The 23,698-nt window shown below is 39.8% G+C and overlaps 1 protein-coding gene across 14 annotated transcripts in view; it reads left to right on the forward strand.

The window, feature by feature from the left end:
* The window catches only part of MTSS1 (MTSS I-BAR domain containing 1), a 126,894-nt gene that overhangs the window by 14,559 nt on the left and 88,637 nt on the right, over nt 1–23,698 (forward strand). For all 14 annotated transcript variants that reach the window (XM_074898442.1, XM_074898448.1, XM_074898445.1 and 11 more), the window contains exons 2-3: nt 1,264–1,325; nt 4,018–4,091. In XM_074898442.1, the coding sequence (XP_074754543.1) occupies nt 1,264–1,325; nt 4,018–4,091 (136 nt within the window). The remainder of the gene's footprint in view (nt 1–1,263; nt 1,326–4,017; nt 4,092–23,698) is intronic.

Genomic DNA, 23,698 nt, shown 5'->3' on the forward strand with positions numbered 1-23,698 from the left:
GTGGCCTTTCATGGCAGTATGGGCAATGGATTTTGTTTTACTTAGAAGAAGAAGAAAAAAAATGGCAGACCAGTTTATCGAGGTGGATCCAGTTTGCTCCAAGCAACTGCACTTGCTTGCAACCTGTTCCAGTGAGAGCTGGAGTAATGTTATAGCCTTGAGGATCTGCTGTATCTGAGTTTTATTGTGTCGTTGCTTTGGTAACAGCAAGTTTTATACCTTTATTAAAGGAAGCAGTGATATTTTATTTTACTCCCTAGACTCCAATCACAGGGAAACTTTGAGGTTTCTTTCTACCACAATTTCTGCTGTTAACAGAAAATTTGCACTTGCTCTGCAGGGAGCAAGTTAACCTTTTTTTTTGTCTAAAATGGATGATTTTTTTAACCATAAAAATCAGTACTTTTTTTAAACTTTGCAGAATATCAGAACTTGCAAGAACACTTGGTGTCCATATTCTAAACAAAAATCTGGGCTTTTAATACAGTTTAAAACATGGAAAATAAATTTGCAGAAAACTTCAAGTCAGGAAGAACTAAACCTTCTTACAAACTTTGCATACACTCAGTGACACACTGCTTTATCAGCTTCAACTCAGAAATCAGCTCCGAGGTCGTTTGGGACTGTTTTGGAAGCAGGTCTTGTAGTTACAGTGCAGCTGTTGAGAAATTTTGTTGTCTTACGGCCATTGTGCATTTTCTGTGCCAGATTGCTGAGTTACCTTGAGACAATGTTTGAGGTGGTCTCTTGGTCAACTCAGACCTTTATTATAAAGGTTTTTAAAATTTAATTTTTTTAAAAAGAGGATGGGAACCTGGTAATGACACAGAGAATCCATTTGTAGAGAAGAACAACTGGAGTCATGCATTTGGTTTTGGGAGCTTCTGTGTACATGTTGTTGGAAAATCCTACCACCCCACTTCTGATAGGTTGGCTTTGCTGTGTCCATCTGAAGTAAGGCATTTCTTTGCTTTAGTTGAAATCCCTCTTCTTGCTCAGTGTTTCTATTTAGAAAATCTGTAAGGTCTCCTCAGAGGACCTTCTGTTTCATCTAGATTCAGAAACACTTGATGTTCCATCTGCTTGGGACGGGTGTCTAAGGATGCAAGAGAGAATTTTCTGGAAAAACACGTTTTGGTGTTAATAGATTAGGATTTAGTAAAGTTTTAGTTGTTGCTTTGCTTCTAGTTTCATTTAATCTGGAGTAGCAAAACCAGAATTCTCAAATTAAGTATTCATTACTGTGTCTTGTTCTTCTTGCAGGGAAGTTACCCAGTCTGGGAAGATTTTATAAACAAAGCTGGAAAACTGCAGTCTCAGCTCCGGTAAGTTTTGTGTGACTGAGTCAAGATCCCTTATAACTCCTTCTGCGTGCAAACATTAACTGCAGTTTCTGCCAGGATAATTTGCAAAGTATGTCCCAGTAAAATTGTGCATATTGGTCAACACCCATGCATGTAATTTTTTTGCATACTACTATTTCTGTTTTCATATATTTAGGAAAATACATAATTTACTACCAGATGTACATAATAAACATAAAATGAGCTAAATCACATGGCTTCTGAGGGAAAACTGGAAAGTTTATTGTTACTTAGCCCTATGTCGTCCTTTTTATTGTTGCAGAATACAGCAGGTTTATATTAGAAGAGGTATCAAAATACTGAGTCTGTGGTAGTCTTAACAGCATTTTCTTCTGCTTTAAAAATGAAGAGAATTCCTGTGGTGGATCATTCATTGGTGATTGTTAAAACTTTATCGGGGTTTAATTTGCAAATGGCTTTCTGCATTGCTTAATAAGTGCCATGTGTCATACTCAGACCAATTCTACTATCTCTAGAATTCATTCACTTGTAAAATCTGTTTCTGCTAATATGAATCTGAGCTCCATTTCTTCACAACTCTCCCTGAACCACAATCTGGCTGTGCTTTGCAGATCATCGGTGGTTTTTTTCACAGCAGCAGTGGTAATGGGTATGGTTATTGGCAGTCTATTTTGGGGTTCTGCATTGCGTTGTGAACCATTCCTGAAGAAGCTAGGGTTTAGGCTCATTTGCCCTAAACAACTCGAGTATGCTGTTCTGCCACACCATGCCTAAAATATCACACTTGCATGTGGTTTTTCCTTTTCTAGCAATCACATCCCGTTGAGTGAGTGTGGAAGAAGCAGGGGAAGTAGAGAAAGAGGAGGAATGGAGAACTTTCCTAGCCCTTTGTACTCTTTAAACACAGGCCTTCTGGGAAGGCATGAGGGGTATTTTTGTTTATCTCCCAGTCCTGTGGTGTTGCATTCAATCAATGGTAGTGCTTTTCTAGCTACAGGAACGTGCAAGCAGGCAGCTTGAAAGCCTGTGTGCGAGGATTTGCTGTTCATTTCTAGCAAATGTGAGCCTTTTACCTCTGGTTCATTTCTGTGTGCTCGGATAAAGGACAGCAGATGTCATCTGAGCTGGAGCCAGGTCTTCCTGGATCTTGTTACTGGAGAAATAGAACTTTGTTATTAGCAATAGAATGAATAATTAACAACATGGTATGTGAATAATGGCATGACCCACAAGTTTGGAAGATGAAGAACACAAACACTGTTAAGGAGAATCCCAGAAAAGATTATCTGGTTCCAGGGCTCAATATTTCTAGCTAGCTGTCAGGGGTTTTTTTTGCTCCCCCCTTTAATCTCCTGGGCATGTGGAGTCCTTGTGCATTTGTTTGGTCCTCTCAAGCCTGTTTTTTGTGTTCAAATCTTTAGTGCTGAGTGTAGGCTACTTACTACAGTGCCAGTTACGTCCTCTATATCTTGAGCATGTTTGGAGTGAGACTTGCATAAAACCTGACCTAATTAAGCAGTCCTGTGGTCCTTCTGGCTGAGGTCCTGCAGGTCTCTTGGGGGTTTTTTGAGGGTAGCAAGGAGCTCTTGAAACAAAGTGAAGTTGATTGTCCTCCTTCAGGATTTTGCCTGGGGAGGATGACTGTTACTGTCAGGAGAGGAAATCAGAATTATTGGCAGACAAGATATGCAGAAGCAGAATGACAAGGTAACTGTGGAGAGGGCACAGTTTTGCTTTACCTGTAGAGCCCTGGCCTACTTTCACTTAAACTGGGTCAACCAGAATATAAACCATAGGACATCTGGTACTGACCTGAGGTGTTTGGGGCTCTAGGACCTACTTTGTAGAACAAACATGTAGGAAAATTGTAACTCACGTTTGCTGTCCACTTGAACAGACATGTGGTCTGTATGTGCTTTCCAAACCTGGATGGAGATTGGGCTAGAGGGGTTTACGCTTTGGATTGTAGAGTGTCCACGATTGCTGGTGTACCCCTTGAGAAGGGGCTTGCTTGGAGGAGCACTGGATCAGAAAGGGGTTTTAAAATTTGGTTTGTTTGGGAGATTTGGGGGTTGTTTGTGGTGCTGTGTGGTGGGTTTTTTTTTTTATTGAAGTGGATATTTTTTCCTCCTTCTCTGTTCACCCAAGAACTCCAGACCAGTCCGATTTCCAAGAAGTTTCTATTTTCTGTTTCAAGGGATTCTCATGCTCCTCAGTTGAGAAATTAAGGAAGGTGTTTGATCAGGATCCTAGATAAAAGGAAGGTCCTTCATATTTATTCTTAAAACATGTATGTTCTCTGGAAATAGTGACTGTAATTTGTACACTAATGGGTGCAATATAATGTGTGTTAGATTTGTTTTTCATGTTTGACTGCTTAATATTAGTTCATCAGAGGAAATCAGCTAGAAGGGGGTGGGGAGGTGGCTGTGCTCTTTTGAAATAGCACCTGTCCTGTGCAATTCACAGCACAGAATTAGCGTGACTGCCTCCAAGTCCATAGTGCTAACACAAAGCGAGGAAGGGATTAAGAAATCGAGGGAAAAGGCTAAATTCAGATATAAAAGAGGATATTTTTTGTGGCCTCTGCAAGTTCACAGTGGTATTCTTTATAAGCCTAAATGTTTTTGGCAATAATTAAATAGGCAGCAATGAGACACTGCTAATGTTTTGTTATCTGTATGCATTTCAGGACTACAGTAGTAGCAGCTGCTGCCTTTTTGGATGCCTTTCAGAAAGTGGCTGACATGGCTACTAATACACGTGGTAAGCAGATGTGTCAATATTGAGTTTAACAAAATGCTGTGTGGTTTATACCATTTATCGTAATAAAAAAAGTCTAACTTGTTACATTGACAAGCAGATCTGTGAGACATCTGTTAGATGGACTTGCACTTTGGAAAAGCGGTATGTGAAAAAGGAAGTAATCTTGTCTACTAAAAAAAATGCTGGAAACCTGTAATTTAAATGTGTCATCAATCATGTGAACACTTCTTAATTACCATTTGAATTATATGTTGATGAATAATATTTTAGAAAGCAAGAGTTACTGAAATCTGTATTCACTGATGCTTCTGTACCTTAAGTAAATGTAAAAGGCTTGATATTCAGCTGGTATAAGTAAGCACAGGGTTGCTGAAGGTGGAGCTGATGCTATGGCCTTTGGGGTCTGCAGATAATGATAATAGTAGCCTGTACTTGTATCTTTGAGTAAAATCTTTGCTTGTCCTTACTTTTCTTGAAATCTGACATTACTGGTCAAAATTAATTTTCCTGGTCTGTGGGCCTCTCTGAGTAACAGTCTAAGCTTGTTGGTGAGTATGGAGGCCAAAATAGTGCAGCTGGCAATCTTTCCAGGCTGCTGAGTTGGAAGGAAACAAAAGGCTGCTTTTCTCTGATGTTGGATGCCCAGTGACCAAGGCATTACATGCAGATGTCCCTGCAGCAGTAGGGCATTCCCCATGGTCACAGTGTCCCTGTGCGCTGCTGCTGAAGGGCAAATCCAAAATGCATATGTCACTGCTGAGAGTGGCATTTGGTCACCTCTAACCTTAGAGGTTTTGTAACTTTTTAAAAAGTTTTAATGTGTCCTTATTTAACTTGGAGGGTAAGAAAGGAATATGCTAATACAAAGAGAGTGCATTTCCATTATCAGTGTGCAAGCTCTGTCAGACTTCCGTTTCCCTCCATTTCTGGCTAACAGGAGTAGTGGTAGCTGCTGGAACAAGTATCAAGCCACAGAATGACAAGAGGGAACCGTATTTTTTTCCTTTTTAAAGCTAATATTTACATTCTAGTAAGAAGTTCATCATTATATGTATACCTTCTGTAAATAATGGGTAATCTACTCCCATAAAATAATAAACACTTCAGAAAGTGGAATAAACGAAGGATGAGACCCAAGGCAGAACTTTACTTGGATTTCTAGCATGTCTTTCCTTTGAGCATGCTCTCTAATGTTTCTTATCCTTCCCCCAAAAGAGAAAACAAAGTAAACCTTACCAAAATCCTTGAAACTTTTCTTCTGGCTGTGCTGGCAGGCTTATAGAACTTGCATTCAGATACCAGAACGACTGAAACTCTCCTCAAACAAAAATGGCTTGTGTGGAATCTTGAAGGGTATTTTGCACTTTCTGCTGTGTTATTTGGACCATGTCCAACAAGCATCGTGTCTTGTTTCTTATCTCTTCAAACACATCCTTTACAAAAGGAGCTCTGTAAATTCAGGCCTGCCAAATTTGTATAGCTCCTCTGTCTTTCTGCCTTTCCTGACTGAAAGGATAGAAGGGAATCTTGTTTTTATTTTTAGAAAGTGGTGTTCTGGGCAAAGAGTCAAAATTCCAAGCTGGTGGTTCTGATCTGCCTCCCAACCCAACTTCCACTCGTGCTCATTCAAGTATTTACATATAAATCATCTATTGCCTTAGAGCATCTCTGAGGTTGCACATTGGTCTTTTAACAATACAAATCCTTCTAGCTTGCTGTGAAACAGGGATAAAAGCCTGGTCCCATTCAAGATGATGGCAAAACTCCCTATGACTTAATAGGGCACAATTTCATAAAAGTATATTTTGCTGTTAGTATAGACAACTATATTCAGAAAACAAATCTGAACAAACTTAATGGTTTTCTTCTCTGATGTGGGGATTTTAATGGACTCCCATTTTTCCTTTTGTGGAGTTATCTAACTTGGAACAATTCTTCATTACATTTTTACCTGTTACAGTTTTTATAAAATCATGCATCTGATTTGTCTAATTGAACACTTGACTATGCTTCACACTGTTTAAAGGGTTCTCAGTTAAGAGATTAACCAAAATCAGGAAAGATCATGTTCAACTTCTGGAGATACACAAGACTTGTATAGCACTTCCCATGACAAGGGCAGGGAGGGTCGGTGTATCTTAAATCATAAGGCTGGCTTGTTGCATGAGCCAGGTTCGGCTTCTGGAAACTGTATATGAAAATGCTGAAGCAGATGCCTGTTCTGGATTAGTTCCTTGTAGGATGACTGAAGCATTGTGAAGGTGGGTGCTGCGTTTTATTTGTAATTGCTTATAGTTTTACAGAAAGTGGTCTGTTATTTTAAGACCCACTGATGTAGGTGATGAAAGCGTTTCATCAGTCAGCAGAAGCACTCTCTGGCTACTCTTTAATCTGTTTGCATCAGCATTAGCTTTGAAAGAAGAAAAAGTGTTTACATGGATGTACATGTCCACACACACGTGAGAAGAGATGATTACCTTTGCAGACACCCAGTGCATATGTCCATCAGCTCCAGTCTTTGTTCCAGCTGATATCTTTTTCTACATTGTGTGCCATTACCGCTGCTTCCAAACATTTTTTGACTTGTGGTGCATCTTTCTGTGTCATTTACTTTCTTCTAATTCTGCAACGGTAACAATGTTTATCTTCACATTCCCATTTTGAGCTCAAATAGAGGTCATAACTGGAGCTCTGCCTACAGTAAAACCTGTGGTTGGATGAGTCAGATAACCTGTACTTTGCTGTATTTTCTTCACGTTGTAGCTTTTGAAGAAGGAAAAGCCATGAATGTAAAATATCCAGTGTTTTGAGGTGACTCAGTGCACAAATGAATTTCATGACCAGCTCATTTCAGCTTTTGCTTCCTTCTTTGCTGTCTCTCCATTTAGATGCCTGTCAACCCAAAGTTTAGTCTCTCTTTTTCCTTGAGTTCAGTTCCTTCAGTTCAATGATTTTTGATTTCAGCTTGACAAGGAAAAACATGGGGAAAGTAGCTCTGATGCATCTATTGCTAAAAGGTTTTATTTCTGTGGGTCTGATCATATGAAAACATACTTTGGATGGGAGACTCTGTGAAATTACGTTGCTAATTCTCTAATAATGCTAGCTAAATAGCAGCATGTGCTGTTTTTTGCTGGTACCAGAGATTTTAAAAACAGAATTCCTTCAGATGCTTTGACTTCTGAGCTCTGACAAGATACACACATCTATCTAGCGGCTTGTATTATTCAAGCTACATCTGTTTGGCATACAGCCTGGCAGAACTTGATAGTCTGAAGTGGTATCTGGTATTATTTCTCACTATGATTGCTAAAGAGAATACTCACAAAATCTTAATGTAAATAGATACTTCAGGATACCTTTAAATCCCAGTGACATTTCCTTTTGGGGAGGTGCGTGCTTGTGAGTTTTTCTAATATGGCTTAAGTCTTCCAGTATTTGAAGTTCTGAATGTTTTTATCCATATCAGTTCTAACTGAAGCATGAAAGAGATTTAAGTCTAATTTCATTTAACACTGTTTACCTGATATTTTGTGCATTAAAAATTTATTCTCTTAGGAAAGCAAGAACAGTGTATCCCAAATATAAACATATATCACACAAACATATTGTAAGTTGAGTTTGAACAGTATGTAAAAGGATGTGTGTAAATTGATCTGTATTTTGTATGCTAGTATTCTTCTGCTTCCCCTGCATTTCAGTGTCCTTTGTAGATAAGTGCTGGAATTCAGGAACTTGAAAAAGGAGGTGAGAAGAGTAACTATTTGTCTTGTGTTATGAGGGAGATTAATGTGAAGATGTGCACACTTCTGTATCTACATAATACACCATCAGTGGCTTCCGTGGAAAAAAAACTGTCCCTGTTTTAACCTACTTGCATCTTCACAGGTGTAAATTAAAATTTCTGGAAAGATGATCTAAAAGCTTTGATTTACCCTGAAGCTTAAAATTGGTCTTCAAAGTGAGATTGTTAATGAGGCAGCTGATACCCAGTCTTGTGGGTTTTTTGTTTTTCATTCATATTGAAGGGTTTTGCATATACATAGGTGTGTGTGATATTGGCAGATTAGTTAAATCACTTTAGGATACATTTCAGCGTATCACATGGCTTTCTCTGGCCAGTTGGATTCCACGGATTGTAATGCCTTGTTTCAACTTGGCAAGTGCTACTAAAGGTATGTTTTCCCTGCCTTTGGTAAATTTGACATCTGTCACACTGGTTGGTGCTATTTATGTTTTCCATCTGTTTCATTTTACAGATGTCTGAGAGGACTTTAAGGCAATGCAAAGCTACTGACAAGAGTTGCAGGAAATTCTGATTGAGGGTGCCTGGTGGGCAGAGAGGGTCTGAGGCTGGGGGAGGGAAGAGCTGTGGATGGTCATCAACCAGCTACAAAGGGACCCTGAGCAGACCTGGGAGCAAAAGTCAGCCTGAGCCTGCATGGCATGCAGCAGGGTCAGGGTACCAAACCAGCATAGCCATTTAAATGTTACCCTTTTGAGAAGCAGGGTATATCAGCCTGGAAGAAGTGCTGCATTGAAGTGTCTGTACTTTTTTTCAGGCCCATTAAACTTTATCAGCAAGCGGATATGTAAATACGGTTTAATGCTTTTACTTGCAAAAGTAAATCTGATTAATAATGGTGAGTGTCTGCCTCCGGTAGCTCTTGTCCTGCAGTATTCATTGACTGCTCTTCATGTTTAAAAAAGTTGCTTAAAATAGTACCTTTGCTGCAGATCTGTGTTCCTAGGCAGACTCTGCATCCATGTTGCTCCAGGTATTATGTGAGGTAGTCCCTCCTCTGGGTGTTTCATTGTCATCTTAACCAGGATATAAATGGTATGTATTGAAGTGGTTTTCCAAGGTGACAAGCTGCACAAAGTGTTGCAGTGCTGGAATTAGCATCTGTTATCTCCCAAGTAAGTGTGCCTTCTGAACCAGTATCTCGCTCGCTGCAAATAAGTCATAGTGTGACCCCAGGGATAAATTCTTGGTGCCACAGCAAAATGTTATGGATGGTACTGAAAGGTGGGTTTTTATTTGTTTATTTTCATGGCAAAAAAAAAAAGAGGGGATCATGGGGAGGGCAAGGACCACAATCTATAGCAGTAGACCTAAAATCTGTATAACATTTTTGAAATAAACTCTTATGCTCCTGGCTATGGTCTGGGGAGCTGTGATGATAATGTGTGCATAATTTCAGAGTGAAAGCAAAGCTTGGGCACGAGAGGAAAGGGGTTCTCATTGTCCAATTCTTTTGTCATTCTATCTCCTCTTTAAATTCAGATGCTCTTACTCAGATAACGAAACCTTTGTTTGAGCTTCCTGTCAGTTAAGATAAGACTTTGTAATAAGCATTTATTCCTCCCATGGAGTCTTTGAAGTGAAGTAATACAGTCCAGCCTTTTTCTTTGTGGATTTTCAAATATAAAATAATCAGGAAGAAAATTATTTAAATGAACCATTCAGTCTTCCATTATACTTTCATGAAGATGATGCAAAACACAGGACCAATTCAAAATTGTTGGCAGATAATTTTGAAGCTAGATGAGTATTACACATCTGTTGCATTTTGAAAAGTGGAACTTGAAAATTCCACTTAGAACTACGAAAGCTACAAAACACATACATGGCAGGAACTACTGTGTTATTTTCTGGTTTTGTACTTCCATCTTTCTCTAGACGAGTAGCAAATGTCAGTCCGTGTCTTTAACAAGTGTGGCACCCTGAGAACTCTGCGGCTGATGTGAGCCAGTTTGGCTGGAGCAGTCAGAATGGGATGAACATTTTATATGCCAAAACACAGGAAAAGTAATTTGGTTATTAATGACTAGATTTTTTTATTTAGGGGATTAACAGGACTGCTCTGCAGACAAAACATTACCATTGCCATTTCTTCAGGTGGGTGCATGCATTACAGCATAGAGAAATTTTAGTTATTTTGACCTTGTTTTTTTTCCTTTTTCCCCTAGCTCAGGGACCTTGGCAACGTTTGCACTGCTTTGATGTTCCTGCTTAAGGAGAAATTTTCAGGGCAATAGATATAAATAATTGCTATAATAACTTACGTAGTCTGCTACCCCTTGGTATGGTGCACAGTGTGATGCATAAGTAGAGTTTGTGTTTGCCCTACAACCCAGTATTTTTTTTGAGCTTAAGATGCTTTGCTAAGAGACTGAAGTGTTGTTAGGAAAGGGCTGAAACTGCCAGGTGATTGTGTATGCTAACAGAAGCAGAAAATTTGAATGCGAAGCTATCTTCTGTAAAGGAGAAAAATAAAAGGATGAGGGGGGAAGAAGCAAATAAGCTTTTTTAATACTTCATCCAAGGAGTGGGCAGGTGTGTCAAGGTAAGGCAGGCCTTTTTTTTTTTTTAATGACAATGTAAATCTACTATCACTTGAATCGGAAATCTTTTGGAGTGTGGGGAGTGGGAACAACACAAAGTTAACTATTCATATAGTCAATCTTAGTTATAGTTCCTTCCCTTCCTTATGCAGCTGTGTTGCTTGTAGTAAGGTAGGATACGAGGTCCTGGTTTTTCTGCAGGCTTGGGATGGATGGATTGATTGTTGTTCCGAACTACATGATGACTTTGTATCTCCGTGGGCATCTTCATGCAGAGCACCTACACTTCAGTAACTAAATACTGGTTTTGTAGCTCCGAAGAGTTTTCTCAGTCTTAACAATAGAAGCAAATTTTTGATGTCTTAAACATCCAGTTTGGGAAATAATGAGGAAAAATCACAAATGGTTCTGAGAATTTCCTTCAGATAATCTATTAGGTTAGAAGCAAAGATGCAAGGGCATCCTTTTGATAATGGATTTGAATGTGGATTTGAAAATGGAGGCTGAGGTTTTGGTTGGTGGTTGGTTTTCCCAGTGTAGCACATGTTCTTGTGGTGGGAGATCCCCTTTCAGGCTAATTTAGTCAGCCCTTTGATGTGATAAATTGCTAGTTGGCACATAGTAGCAATTCTATAGTAACCACAACAAGAGAGTTGTTGCAGTTGTTTTTCCTTTTAAATCTGTCACCAGTTGGATAGCAAAGGTAGCTGAAGATCTGCTTCCATTGCATTCTATTTAGTATCTTACTTATTTGCCATGAGACAGGAAGGGAGATGGTGTGTGGTGTGGGAGGATAAATAAAAAAATCAGTTCAGAGTAAGCTAGGTTTCTGTAAAGTAGGGTAGTGCTTCTTGCCTTGTGGACCTTACCATAATGTACTGTAGAGACAGCAGAGCAGTTGCAGTGCTTCTGCTGTGCTTTACAGCTGTCTTGAAATGCAGGTTCAGCGGTGGTTCTCTTGTTGGTCACCCCAGAGGCAGCTTCCAAGAAGAGATAATGTGTTGGTGAAGGATCAGGTGGGGCGATCAACTGGCCTCATGCAAGACGTCTCTGGGGAGGTGAGTGTGGACCTGACCAGACTCCAGGCAGTTACCTCAGCCTCACTGCACCCCACTCTGTAGGTTCCTAGAACCACTCGCAGAATTTCTTTATATCAGCAAGGTAATTTGTGCAAAGGCTGTGGCATAAAAATGCTTGCTTTGACTTGGGATGTCTTCTGTAACTCCCTAAGTCTATTCCTACCCTAGCTGGACAGAAATTATGTTTGTTTGTTTCTGATGACGTAAGAGGCGTACAAAAGTGAAATTACAGAAGACTAATATAGAGTGGAGTGTCCAGAACAATGTAGCTCTAGCTAATGATTAACAAAATTCATTAACAGAAGCACCAGTGACATTTGAATTGTGTAACAGGTTTTTTTGCTCTCTGTAAAGCAGTCTGCCTCTCAGGAGGATGTTCCTCCACGCGCTGTCGGGACAGTGTCAGGAGTAGATCGTATGTTTGCTCTGTGTGTGTCCATGCAAACTAGCTTTCCTACTGCCAGGTGATTTACTCAGTGATATGATTCATCTCATGTTTGCATACCTGCTGCTTTGCAGGGAAGCAGTGCATGCTCATGGTAATAATGACGTCTTGCTTAAAAATAGACCAGCATCCTTAATTTTCTTGTCCTTCTGTTTGCTTGATGATTTGTTGGGTGTTGCCAGCACAAATGTTTGTCCCTGTTGCTGTGCAAGCTGTTCACCCCTTCCCTCTTCCCCTACATGTTAGTTTTCTTCAGTGAAGCAGTTCCATGCTCTTTTTTTCCCTGGTTGAGATAGGAAAAACTTGCACTGTTCAGGCTTACAGGCTCATTTAGAGAGGTGGGGAAGAGTCCTTGCTGGTTCTTGAACTTCACTAGAAAATTAGCATCTGCCTAGGACAAGTAGTGCATTGTGCTGTATGTCTTCCTCTTCCACTCCCACGCCTGATGGAAGTTCAACCTGTAGAACTACTTCTGAAAAGTTAAAATAATATAATTACCTCACTGTTTTACTTCAGGGCTTAGAGATGTCCTCTTGTCTTTGTGCTTTCTACAGTGGTTTTTTCTACAAATTAATCTGTGACCTGCCCTCCATTGGAGTTGCTTTTTTGGATAGGGTGGAGAGGGAAGGGAAGATGGGCTGTTTCCAAAGGAGCTTTGGGTTGTTACCTGACTGTACTTCCTGTAAAATGTTTGGACTCTGTGTGCTTATATAAGCTTAAATTTTTTTACTGCCTTGCAGTTTTTGCTTTCATTATTGTTTTCACTTGGGCTTCTTGCATGTGAAAACAACTATGTTTTCTAATCTAATGAAGCCATTGAAAAATGCTGCAACCTTTGTAGCAGCCATCCCAACGCAGGCTTTGTGGAAACCACTTCAAAACTAATAGCAGTGGCAATTGTCTGTGTGGGAGGGGAGGAGAGCACGTTCATCTGCAGTGTGGTGGTGTCACAGGGTAGAAGTGGTCCGGGTTTGTACAATCAACCCCTGCAATTGTTGTGAAATTCTCCTCTCCTGCAGCATCTATTACTATGTAAAATTGAAATCTGCATGATTTCCTGCTGTGAGTGCCTGTGCCAAGGGACTGGTTTCTATAGTAACTAATATCAAGGAGCTGGCTGGCACTTCGCCTCAGAGCTGTATTTGAGCGTATTTTGTGGTTTGATGCAATCCTGTATGACTATTTGATTGATAACAAACAAGAAGTCCGAGATTGTGGCTGCCATTACTACAGTAGTAGTGCTGTGCACCTCGGCATATGTTGAGGTCTAAAAATAGGCATTTTGCAAAATGGAGTTGGAGGTGAGGTAGGGGTGTGTCTTTTTTTTTGCCCTCTTTTTAATTTATTTTTTTTCCTGAGGGAGAGCTGCTGAATGGAAACACTGAAGAATACACCGATGAGTGTTTGTTCTGGAGTCACTTCAGCCCACACCAGTGAAATCTAAGCCTAGGAACTGGGTCCGTTTTCTCCCAAGAATAACAGCCATTGCTGTTGCCACTATTCTGTTTTGAAGCAGAGCTGGTGTTTGTTCTGCTGAGCATAATAAATAGCACTGTTAATGTGGTTTCATCTGCAGGACTAGCTTCTGCCCTCACTTAGGCCCAGACACACCTACTAAATGTATTTGTTTTGCAGGGTTAAGCATGGAAGGGGATAGAGAGGATTGAAGCTTGATTTGTAGGTTGTAGACTCTCAGGGTGCCAGGCAATATGGAAAGCCTGGTTTGCACAGATTGCAAGTAGTTCAGAAAGGCATAGTGGGGTCAGGTGCATGAAAATTAAACTTAATCTTCCATTTAAGATCACTTTCAAAAAAAAACCAACCCCAAAACTTTTATCACCTTATGGAGGTGGAGGAGGAATTCAGAACAGTGGTCTACATCCAGAGAAGTACTCTAAATACAGAAACTGGACCTAGGCAGGCAGCAATGGTTTGGGTTTTCCCTTCACTCCCCCCCAAGTAGTTCCCCAGAATTGTGTTGAAGCCAAGCTTGAACTGTATTATGGTACTGCTGAAAGTATCAAGTGTGAAGATGTGTTTGTGTATGACTGAAGGTCAGTTTTCATGGCTGTCCTAGAAAAGAGGGTGTGTATGAGCGTGTACTCCCCCTGCTTCTCACCCAAGCCCTCTCCCCCACAAAGCAAACATCTTTGAGGAGAGGGTGAAGTTGTATGTCTTATGTACCTGTAGGCATGCACACGAGTGTGCACACACCTGGTTAAGTGAGGAGTGCCACTTGCTCAGCCAGCTCAAGGGAAACCCTAACTTGGCCACCCCAAGAATAGCCTCTTACTCATTTGGGGATGCTGGAGGGGGCTGAAGAAGAGTGTAGAGGGGAATAAATAGATGGAGGACAAAGAGGGCCTGCATGTGTTGTGCTAGGAATATTTAGGGGACATCAGGTACATATTCATGAAAAAATGAGGCTTTTTATTAAAAAAAAAAATGTTCAGACAGGTCATCTTTTATATTTGCTGTTTACATGTGCAAGTCCATAGTAAAAAAGTAATAGCGATGGAAAAAAAATATTACTGAATTAAGCTGGTTCTATTAAGAGTAATGATGCATTTGAATAATCTGAGACAATTTGACACTGAGATGACATGATTTAACAGTTTGAGAAGCAGGATTGGAAACTATCATTCAAGAATATAATGACCCATGTTGCTGAGAAATCATTTTTGTCTATATACTTTTGTAGAAGTAAAAGAAATTTCCCTTCCTTGCAAGCAGGTACTAAGTACTGAGAAATGAGGTCTTAGAACAAGAATTTGTTAATTTTACACAACATAGTAATGCAAGTCTGGAACACTGAGTTGTTATAAATAAATTAAATCTGAAGTACATTTACTAAATACTTAAAATGCATATTGTGATGGATTATCCCTGTTTTTAATGCTTGTTCATTTTCTACTAGTTTGCAAAATCACTGGAGTCCGATAGAGCATTCTTCCTTCTGATGCTGTTGTGAGTGTGTATTCATTTTAAATCTAGGTTATCTTGCATGGAGAATAGCAGCTCAGTGTGAGCATTGGTCACTTTGGTTCAAAGGTAAAGAGTTCATGTGTAGCTACTGTAGAAGCAGGAGTCTTGGTTATGAGTATAGTCAAGGGAATGTTTGAGCTATTAAGCTGAAATTTAGCTTGCTGCTGGGGAAATGAGTGCTGTCACTGAGTGTGTACCGTGATGCAAAGCTCTCTCCAGACCCTGTGATTCAAATGCACCGTGCACATTCAGGTTGGATAATTGATTTAGACGAACAGATTTTAATCTTTCATTGTAAGCTTGAGGTTGGCCTTAGTAGGAGTTATAAACTCCATGCTTCTCAAGCTGCATTTTAACAGTTGTCTCCAAAGTGGCTGCCTGTTTTCAGAGACTGTTCTTCACAATATATTTTTTGTTGTTGTTGGCAACCTCACTAATTTAATGGCTTCCAAAATTAGGAGTGGCATAAAAAGCATGGTGTATGTTCCCAGCTAGGGTGGAAACGTTCAACTTCTGGTGTGCGTCTGTAGAGACAGTGAAGAAGGTGGTTGGAAGGCTACTGTAGGGTGACTATGTACAGTGTAATTGAGTATTTTAAAATAAATTTACTTCTTAGAATAAAGGTTTCTTGATAAGGCTTTGTTTTAGAGTTAATGGGTTCTCTCAAGGGAAAAAAGCTAATACCTTCAAGAGTGCATACAACCACCTATCCGCGTGCCCATTGTGAATATTGCCAAGGAATTTTGGAACCAGCATGGCAAGACGTCTGTCCTGTGCTCTCTGAAGAGGTTGGTTAATGAAGGTGTGGTCAGGTTAAAAAGTACAATTATTCAGTATCATTTTCAAAGCTCTCCCCCTCTGTAATGTACTACTTTGACTGTTGCCTAATCTGTTGAAAATGGTCAGAATTTCAGCCTCTCTAGATCTCAGTTTTTGAGGTCATGATTGTCATGAATAAAGTGAGGTATGTTTTTGTGTTAATGCTTAACTTCTGTTTACTTAAGGTTAGTCCTAGTTTGGTTCCAAGTTATTTTCACATATGATTTTTGTCAAAAAAAAAGGAATCTGGACTCAAAATTTGTGCCCTCTAGATCTATGCAGAAGATGAAGGATGTATGAATAGCTTTCTTCTCTTGCTTTCTTTAAGAGAAAGATCATCTCTTAAATGAAATGTAAAAAGCTTCTCATGACCAATGGGAATAAACATTAAACATTAATGATGCAGCTTTAAGTTGCATGGAAACAAACTGGGGCAAGTCAGTTCATTTTACCTTTGATTCACTGCTTCCAACAGTTAGAGAAAGGTTGAAGGGACACAAGGCAAATAATCTCTTCCTTTAGCTCTTTTTTGTAATGATGTATCTTGCCACAAACAATAGTTTCAGTATGTAGATGCACAGAATTTATAATTTCAAGTATAATTTGGATATGGTTTTTTTTAAGCAAGCAATGTGACAACGGCAATTTACATAATTGCAATGATTTGTAGTTAAATGGAGATTTAGTTCTAGTTAAAGGGAGAGTAAAATAAAGACTTCCAACTTCCTAGAATAGTCCTGGATTGTAGAGGGTTTGAACATCCCCTGGGATGAAGGTGTGAAGTGGTAGTTTGACCACAAGACTTAGATGTCAAATATTGCCAGGCTCATCTCTCTTGTATGACCCATTTATAGCAGTAAGAGTTTCTTCTGGTCTTAATGTATGCAAAGTTTGTGCAAGTTACATAATTGTTTTGGAGATCCATTGTGAGATGCTATGTAACTACAGCAAAGTGACCGCATGAAAAATGCAGGGTCTGGAATTCCTGCCACCTGATTTCTTCAGTAATGTTATTTAGGATCCTAGATATGCTCTTTTGCATGCCCCTAACTACCCCAGAACATTACTGGGACTGAACAGGTGGATACCTGTTCACAGGATCTTGAGGGCAGCTAGATTTCTTACACATGCCCCCCCCCCCTTTTTTTTTTTTAAGTAAGAAGTCTTGAGTAACTGTTTTCTGGTGTTTCGTGGGTCTGTTTGGTTCAGTTATTTCTGCTTTGCAGAGGGCATTGTTTGTTTTCATTGGGAAGAGGCTTACCTGTGTTTTTTTGTTTTCAACTTCTGCTGTGGGTTTCAGTGCTTTTTCCTTTCTGTGGCACTACATGTTTCCTGCAGCATTTTCAGCATACTTGCATTAAGTTGGATGACTCAATAGTATGTAATTTGAAGAATAGCCTGGTTTTGCCAGAGGACCGGTAATAACAATGAGAGTACTGCATCTTGTTCATCTCTTGTTTGAATGGCGTTAGGCCTAGCTATGGCTTTGTAATTCTTTCTTGATCCCTAAAAACCTCAGGTGGTGCTCATATAACACATGCAGACCTTTCTCAGTGGTTGTATAGGAAGGATTAAGGCAGACAAACTTGTTTCTGCCACTAAAGAAGGTGTCAGACTAGACAATCCTGAAAGCCTTGTTCTTAAAACTCCACTTCCCTGGCCATATTAGTTCAGGTTTTAATTACACAATATTAAGATTTCTTAAATGCAGTATATTTGGACAAAGGCCTTTCCATGTAGCAATGAATGCTTCACTTGTAGTAATTTACCTCCTCTTTGTTTTCTGTTAACTTGTTTTAGATTTCAGTTCTGTAGGCAGAGCTACAACTCTTCTTAGGATATTTAAAAAAGGTCTACAGGGAGCTTGCTATGTGGGAAGAGTTGTCGAAGCTATCTGACTAGTTTAAGCTATGATGAAAACCATTTTAATATTTTTGTAAGGCTATTTTTAGACTCAGTTATGCTGGAGGAAGAGTAGGAGTAGAATTGCTTTGGCAGGAACGTGAGGAACAGCATCGCTAGGTTGGTTGAATATGTTCTCAATGTAACTTATCAGATAATTAAATCTGTTTGGGAAGATTTCTGCAGGAACACTAAACAGCAATGGCCTCATGATTTAAATATTGCTGAGCCACCTTAGTATGGACAACTGGACAGGTAGATGTTGGAGGAAAAAGTAGTTTTTAAGGTTAAAAAAAAGCCTCATTAGTTACCCTTATTAATAGCTGTCTAGTGAATAATTTTTTTTAAAGTATTAGGATGAAGCATGATTAGAGAATAAGTTGTTCATGCCACTGACCTGTCCAAGAGGCAAAGATGGCATGTTCCACCCAGTTGATGAGAGAACTGTGCTTTTATAAGTAGGGGTGAGTGAATGAATGGTGGCGGACAGGTGACTGCCACTTCAGGGTTTACATGTGGAAAGCATCAAGGCCAGGAAGCATCCCTCAGGCTCCTTGTCTCCATACATTTTTGTTTCTTAGCCAACTGAATGCCTCTGTGTCCTGCAGACAGTGAGCAGCTGGTCTAGCTTTACCCCTCTTCCCTGCTCATCTGCTTCACCTTGGTTTTGTCTGAAATACGTATGGCTGCAGCCATGTGCTGCTGACCACAGAAGTAAAACTTGGCTTTGATTTCAGTTTCATCTTGCAGTGGCTGGTCTCAGTCTGTGGGAGAAACTGTACCAGAGTTTCAAAGCATCGAAGTGATTCACAGCTAATTTTCTTTTTAAGGACCAGAAGGACCATTAGATCATCTGACCTGATTATCTCTGGAGGACTGGTCAGGGCTTAGTCTTACCACAAGCCTTGTGCTGGACGCAGCCATGGCTGCAGCCCTCCAGCAGAGAGAAGCGTGGGAATGGGCAGTGTCTGTGGAATTGCAGATGCTCTGGAAAAATACTCTGGCAGCATTTTTTTAATATAAAAATATATGTAAAAATTTTTAAACCAAACTACTACTCACAAGAAGTCTTGTTTGGATTGTCTTCTTTGACTTGAGTCCTGAAGGAAGTACACACACTGGATTCGGTGGTGTCTGTTGTCTCTGGATTTTGCATAAAATTTCCAGGTAGGGGAGGGATTGTCTTGCCACATCTCAGACTGGGCACAAAAACGTACTGCTTTCTGTAACATGTGAAGCTCATGGAAACAGCAGTGCCAAGCCATGGCCTGGAATGAAATGTCATGCCCAGGAATAACTAATGTGTGTAGAGAGCTGGTAACTCCCATTTTGCTGTGGCTAGCAGCAGCGAGAGTCTTTAAATAAAACTGCAGTGAAGAGATCTGCTTTTGTCCTTGCAGGGCTCATGACAACCTGTTTAGCACAGAGCTCCTGTGGTTCATGCTGGTGTTGGTGACCAAGTTCTCTTCAGAACTATCAATTCTGTATGCTTTCTTTTTGACCTCCCTCTGTTGGGTTGAGATTTAAAATTAACCCACCCCTCCCCATCCCCTTGGTAACTGATCTTGACCAAACTGCCTGAAGATTACCTCTTCCTATGGTACAAGCAGAGCTGTGACAGTGGCAACAGAGCCAAGAGTGGAAGATTGCAACTTGATTTCCTACAGACTTACTTCATTAATGAAATAGATGGTGGTAGTGGGTCACTTAACGCTTGCATATTTTGCAGCTTTTCTCTGTGTGAGGATGAGAGGAGACAAAAAGCACAGCTGCAACAGGGGTTGAGAAGTTGCAGGTGTGAGGTTGGCTGGAGGATGCCAAACTGCCATCTGTGGTGATGCTTTGTGATATTTTTTTTTTTTTTTTTTTTTGCAGTCCACTTGCCTAGAAATGAGAGCAAGAATATGAAGTAGCAGTGACTAACTGAATATAGCTTTCCTTCAATTTTGGCTGCCTTGTGTTTATCCAGAAGTCTGAAAGTTTAAGAGTTGAAATTGCATCAGGCTTAAGGGATGAATGTAGGTGGTGCCCTGTCAGTGTTCCATTTTTCAGGTACTTTTTCCTGTGTTGCTTTAAGCATGTGGAGAACCAGAAGAAAAGCTGCAGGTGTTACTTGCATGAAGTTGTATGAGGAGAAGAAAAGCAACAGCATAATGCTTTGATTATTTGTGTGGTTAGTACCCCTTTTTGTGCCTGTGTTCTGAAATGTTAAAGTGGATAAGTAGGGTAAGTAACCTTAAGCATTAAAAAAAAAGTGTGACAGTTGCCATAATTAAGTCAGTGATGTCCTGTATGCATTTTAAATTCCTAGTTCTTTATATGCTGTTAAATCTTTGTCTGGTATGCAGCATGTCTGCTTGTTTACAAAATGCCTTGGAGCTGCACGGACTCCCTCATACTGCGTGCAGAGTGGTTTATAACACCGTTAAGCATGTGTTGCTCTGACTAGAGAGATGTACTTGGAGCCGTGCTTTGGATTGCAGAGATAATAGTTTCCAGGGATGGTCATGAGGATCAGCAGAAGGAGCTTTGAGGAGTGCGTGGATACAGCATGATCTTTAGCTGAAGGGAAGCCCTTTGCTAATGACTGGGGTAGTTCAGGCTACTCTGAAATGCAGAGCCTGAGCAGCTATTTTTCCAAACAGCTTCCTAAAATAAGAGGGGGAATCTGAGCATGCTGACTTTCCTCTTTTCCTCATTTGCACTACAAGAAGGAGCTAGGCACAGAGGGAACTAGTTTTCTTTTAAAGTTGGGGGACATTTGCATAGGGCAAGTTACGTTCACTGCTGTCTACTTTTGAGACAATCCTCTTGGAAGTAGAGGCTTCAAGCAGCTGTGAGAGCAGAAATACGCAGCGCAGTGCATTATTTACTGTATTTGTCATTCTCATCTAGAGAGAAAATGTGCTGATTACATTCAGCAATTTATTTTTTTAATTGGAGAGAAATGAGATGCTGGTCTCCATTCAGCTTGGGGGGGAAAAAGGAAAATACTGCTTTGTGTATGTGCAAATTGAAATTTCGAGTATCTGGACAAAAGTGATGGACACCTAACAATAATAAACAAGTTAATATCTTAGTATCTGTTCATGGAGTTGATTGACTAGTCTTTTCATAACAGAGAAATTTACATATTTATGGAATGGTCTTACAATTTGGGCAATTTTTTTATTGAATTAAATTTAATTATATCAACTACTGATAGATTATTTTTCTTTTTATAGAGGGTGAGAGATTTTCCATTTAAAAACACTCAGAAGAATTAACAGATCATTTGGCAACACATGTCCAGCAGCTTGTAAAATGCAATTTTCATTTGCACTCCAGACCTCTTCAATTGGATGTGTCCACTATATCTGGAGAAAACAGCCTTAGACCTTGCAGACTTGCTAGCACTGCTATGCAGCTGCCAGACTGGAAGGGAATATTTTTATTACATGATATTTGAAATAATATCTTAAGGCTACTTTCTTGTGCTGCACATTTAGTAGTCTGTTACTTGCTTCAAAGCCTGTCTTTCAGTGGTAAGCATTGTATTTTTGGAGTTAAAAGCAGCAACAACTTCAACTGCTAGATCTCTGGTTTGTCTCCAATTCCTGTGACCTGTACAGTTAGTCTGTATGACAGGCTGTGACCTTCATGTGTCTTACATTCACAGTGGGTCCTAAAACTGCAGGTGGTATGACCTGTCATCACTTGGTGTAAAGGGACTGAAATGAGCTGTTCGAAGGCTTCATTGAAAGGATGTGCAGCTCCTCCAAGTTAGCAGATGGAAATGACTGGTGTGGTGCCTTAATAGATCTGCTGAATTAATTACTGCGATGGGCAGGAAAAAAATTGTGGACCAAGACATCATGTAAGACAACAGAGAATCCCAGGGTACCTGTTACCCAGCTGGACCATCATCTTTCTTCATGAGCAAGGTTTGTGGAGCCAAGTAGAAAGTATGGTCAGATTCAGAATATTCTTTGCAGAATTTGCTGCTTTGGGCACACAGGACCTCTTTAGCAGTAAATAGTGGCCATCCTAGTGGTTAGAGGAGCTTTTCTTACCTGCTGGTTGATTGAAGATGGAATTGCACAGATCTGCAGAGGTTTGTCTGAGGATTGAGGTTCAGTGCTTTATTTTAAATGGGATGCTCTGCAGGAGGAGTTAGTGCTGGATCCATGCATCTGCCATGCTTTGAGCTTTGTCAAGGCGCTGATCCTGCCAGTTATGAAATGTTCTGAAAACATGAGGCTAAACTGTGTTCAGAGCTGGATGAGCATGGAGGCTGAGTGACAATGCAATTGCAGGTCAGTAAACTGGAGGTTAATAGTTAACAGTGATTTAATGAACTTTCTGATTGTGAGACCTTTGAAACAGTGCTTGCATGCTCAGCACTGTGTATGTGGCTGGGCTTGCCTTGGAACAAGAATGTCAGGGGGAGAAATTTTGTTCATAGTACCATCAAAATAAGTTTGAGAACTTCTAGCTCTTCTGATTCCTGAGACATTTACACCACAGAAGTACTGAAAATGTAGGGGTTTAGTCAAGAAGCATGGTTTCTTTTAATCCATGAACCTTAATTTTTTTTCTAAAAGTAACAATGTTTTTTTAAGGTTTGCAAAACATAGGTCTTGAATTTTTTGTGTAGGTCCTACTGGTTCAGACCTCTCTAATAGCTCAGATGTGTTTCATTCAAATTAAAAAATACAGCAGCCTGTTTATAAACCTCCAGAGCAGTTTTATGGCATGGACACTAACTGAGGCTGCTTGTTCATTGCAAGAGTGGATTGGATATTTAGCTCTTAATTCCTATGAATAGAGTTTTTCTTAGCTAACCTCATTTGAATGGAAGTGGGAGAGTGGGGGAGGAAAAAGAAATGGGAGGAGTGTTCACATTTGTGGAGGCAGGTTTTTTTTTTTTAAAAAAAACCCCAAATGTTCTGTGATGTAAATATGCTGTAATACACACAGCATTGAAGTGTATGAAGTATATTGAATTTTTGTAGTTGCTGGAATAAACATGTTTGACCCTTTGAGATGAATAATAAGTTATAATACTAAATTTATCACTTTGTAATTAAGGAACCTGCCTTGGTAATTTGTACCACTGACTGGAATATGGGGAGTGCATTGAAAACATACCCTTAAATTTTGGCAGTTCTGTTTGTGATTATGTGCTGCTGTGTGATATTCTGTAGAAGACACAAATGAATCAGGATGGCTTCTGGGGCAGTACCCTGATGTTCAGGGATGTCCCAGTGCAAATTCTTGAATTCATCACACGTTTTGATCTTTGTGCTCACGTGTTTTATGTTTTCCAGTTGGTGGCAAATGTAACTTTCATGTGGGCAAGGGGGGTGGTTAATGTGGTAGGTAAAGGAAAAATCATAGGAAGGGGAAATCTCTTGTTTGCTTTATAAAGTATTTTCTCATAAACATTATTGGTGGAAAGTACTGCAAACTTACAGCAACATAAAAAGGAATTTTACTACACCCTCTTTGACACACTTGGAAGCTGGTTGTGGCACAGCAAGTCAATTTTCTGGACCTATTGGTATCTTCACTCTTACAGAGAATGCTTGGGTTTTGTTTAAATTTTTATCTCCGACTTCTGAAGACAGGATGCATTGCTTAAAAGTGACAGTACTTAATTTAAAACAAAATCTTCAACAAAATGGTTATCTTGCAGCTAGCATACATATCAGAAGAAAGGCTTGCTGCTAATTCAGTCAGGATTTGTTCCTGCAGTTTAAACAAGCTGAGAACATGGACAGAGTAAGTGTTTTTCCAGCTATAGATTTTTGTTGTTGGCTTCAGAATGTCTTCAGACTTGATGGTCAGACAGAATATAATGTAAGTATTTATATAAACAAATATTCTGCTCCAATGATAATGCAGCAAATCCTATTGGTTCCATTGTTTGTATGGCTGCAACCTTGGGTGCAAAAGTGTTGGGTTTTTTTCACTTGTTCTACACGTCTTTTTCCAACTCTGTGAATCGATAGAGCACATCTGTGCTACTTGAGAACAAACAAGTATGA

Source organism: Athene noctua, chromosome 2 (genome assembly GCF_965140245.1).
Source record: "Athene noctua chromosome 2, bAthNoc1.hap1.1, whole genome shotgun sequence".
In the NCBI taxonomy this organism is placed as follows: Eukaryota; Metazoa; Chordata; class Aves; order Strigiformes; family Strigidae; genus Athene; species Athene noctua.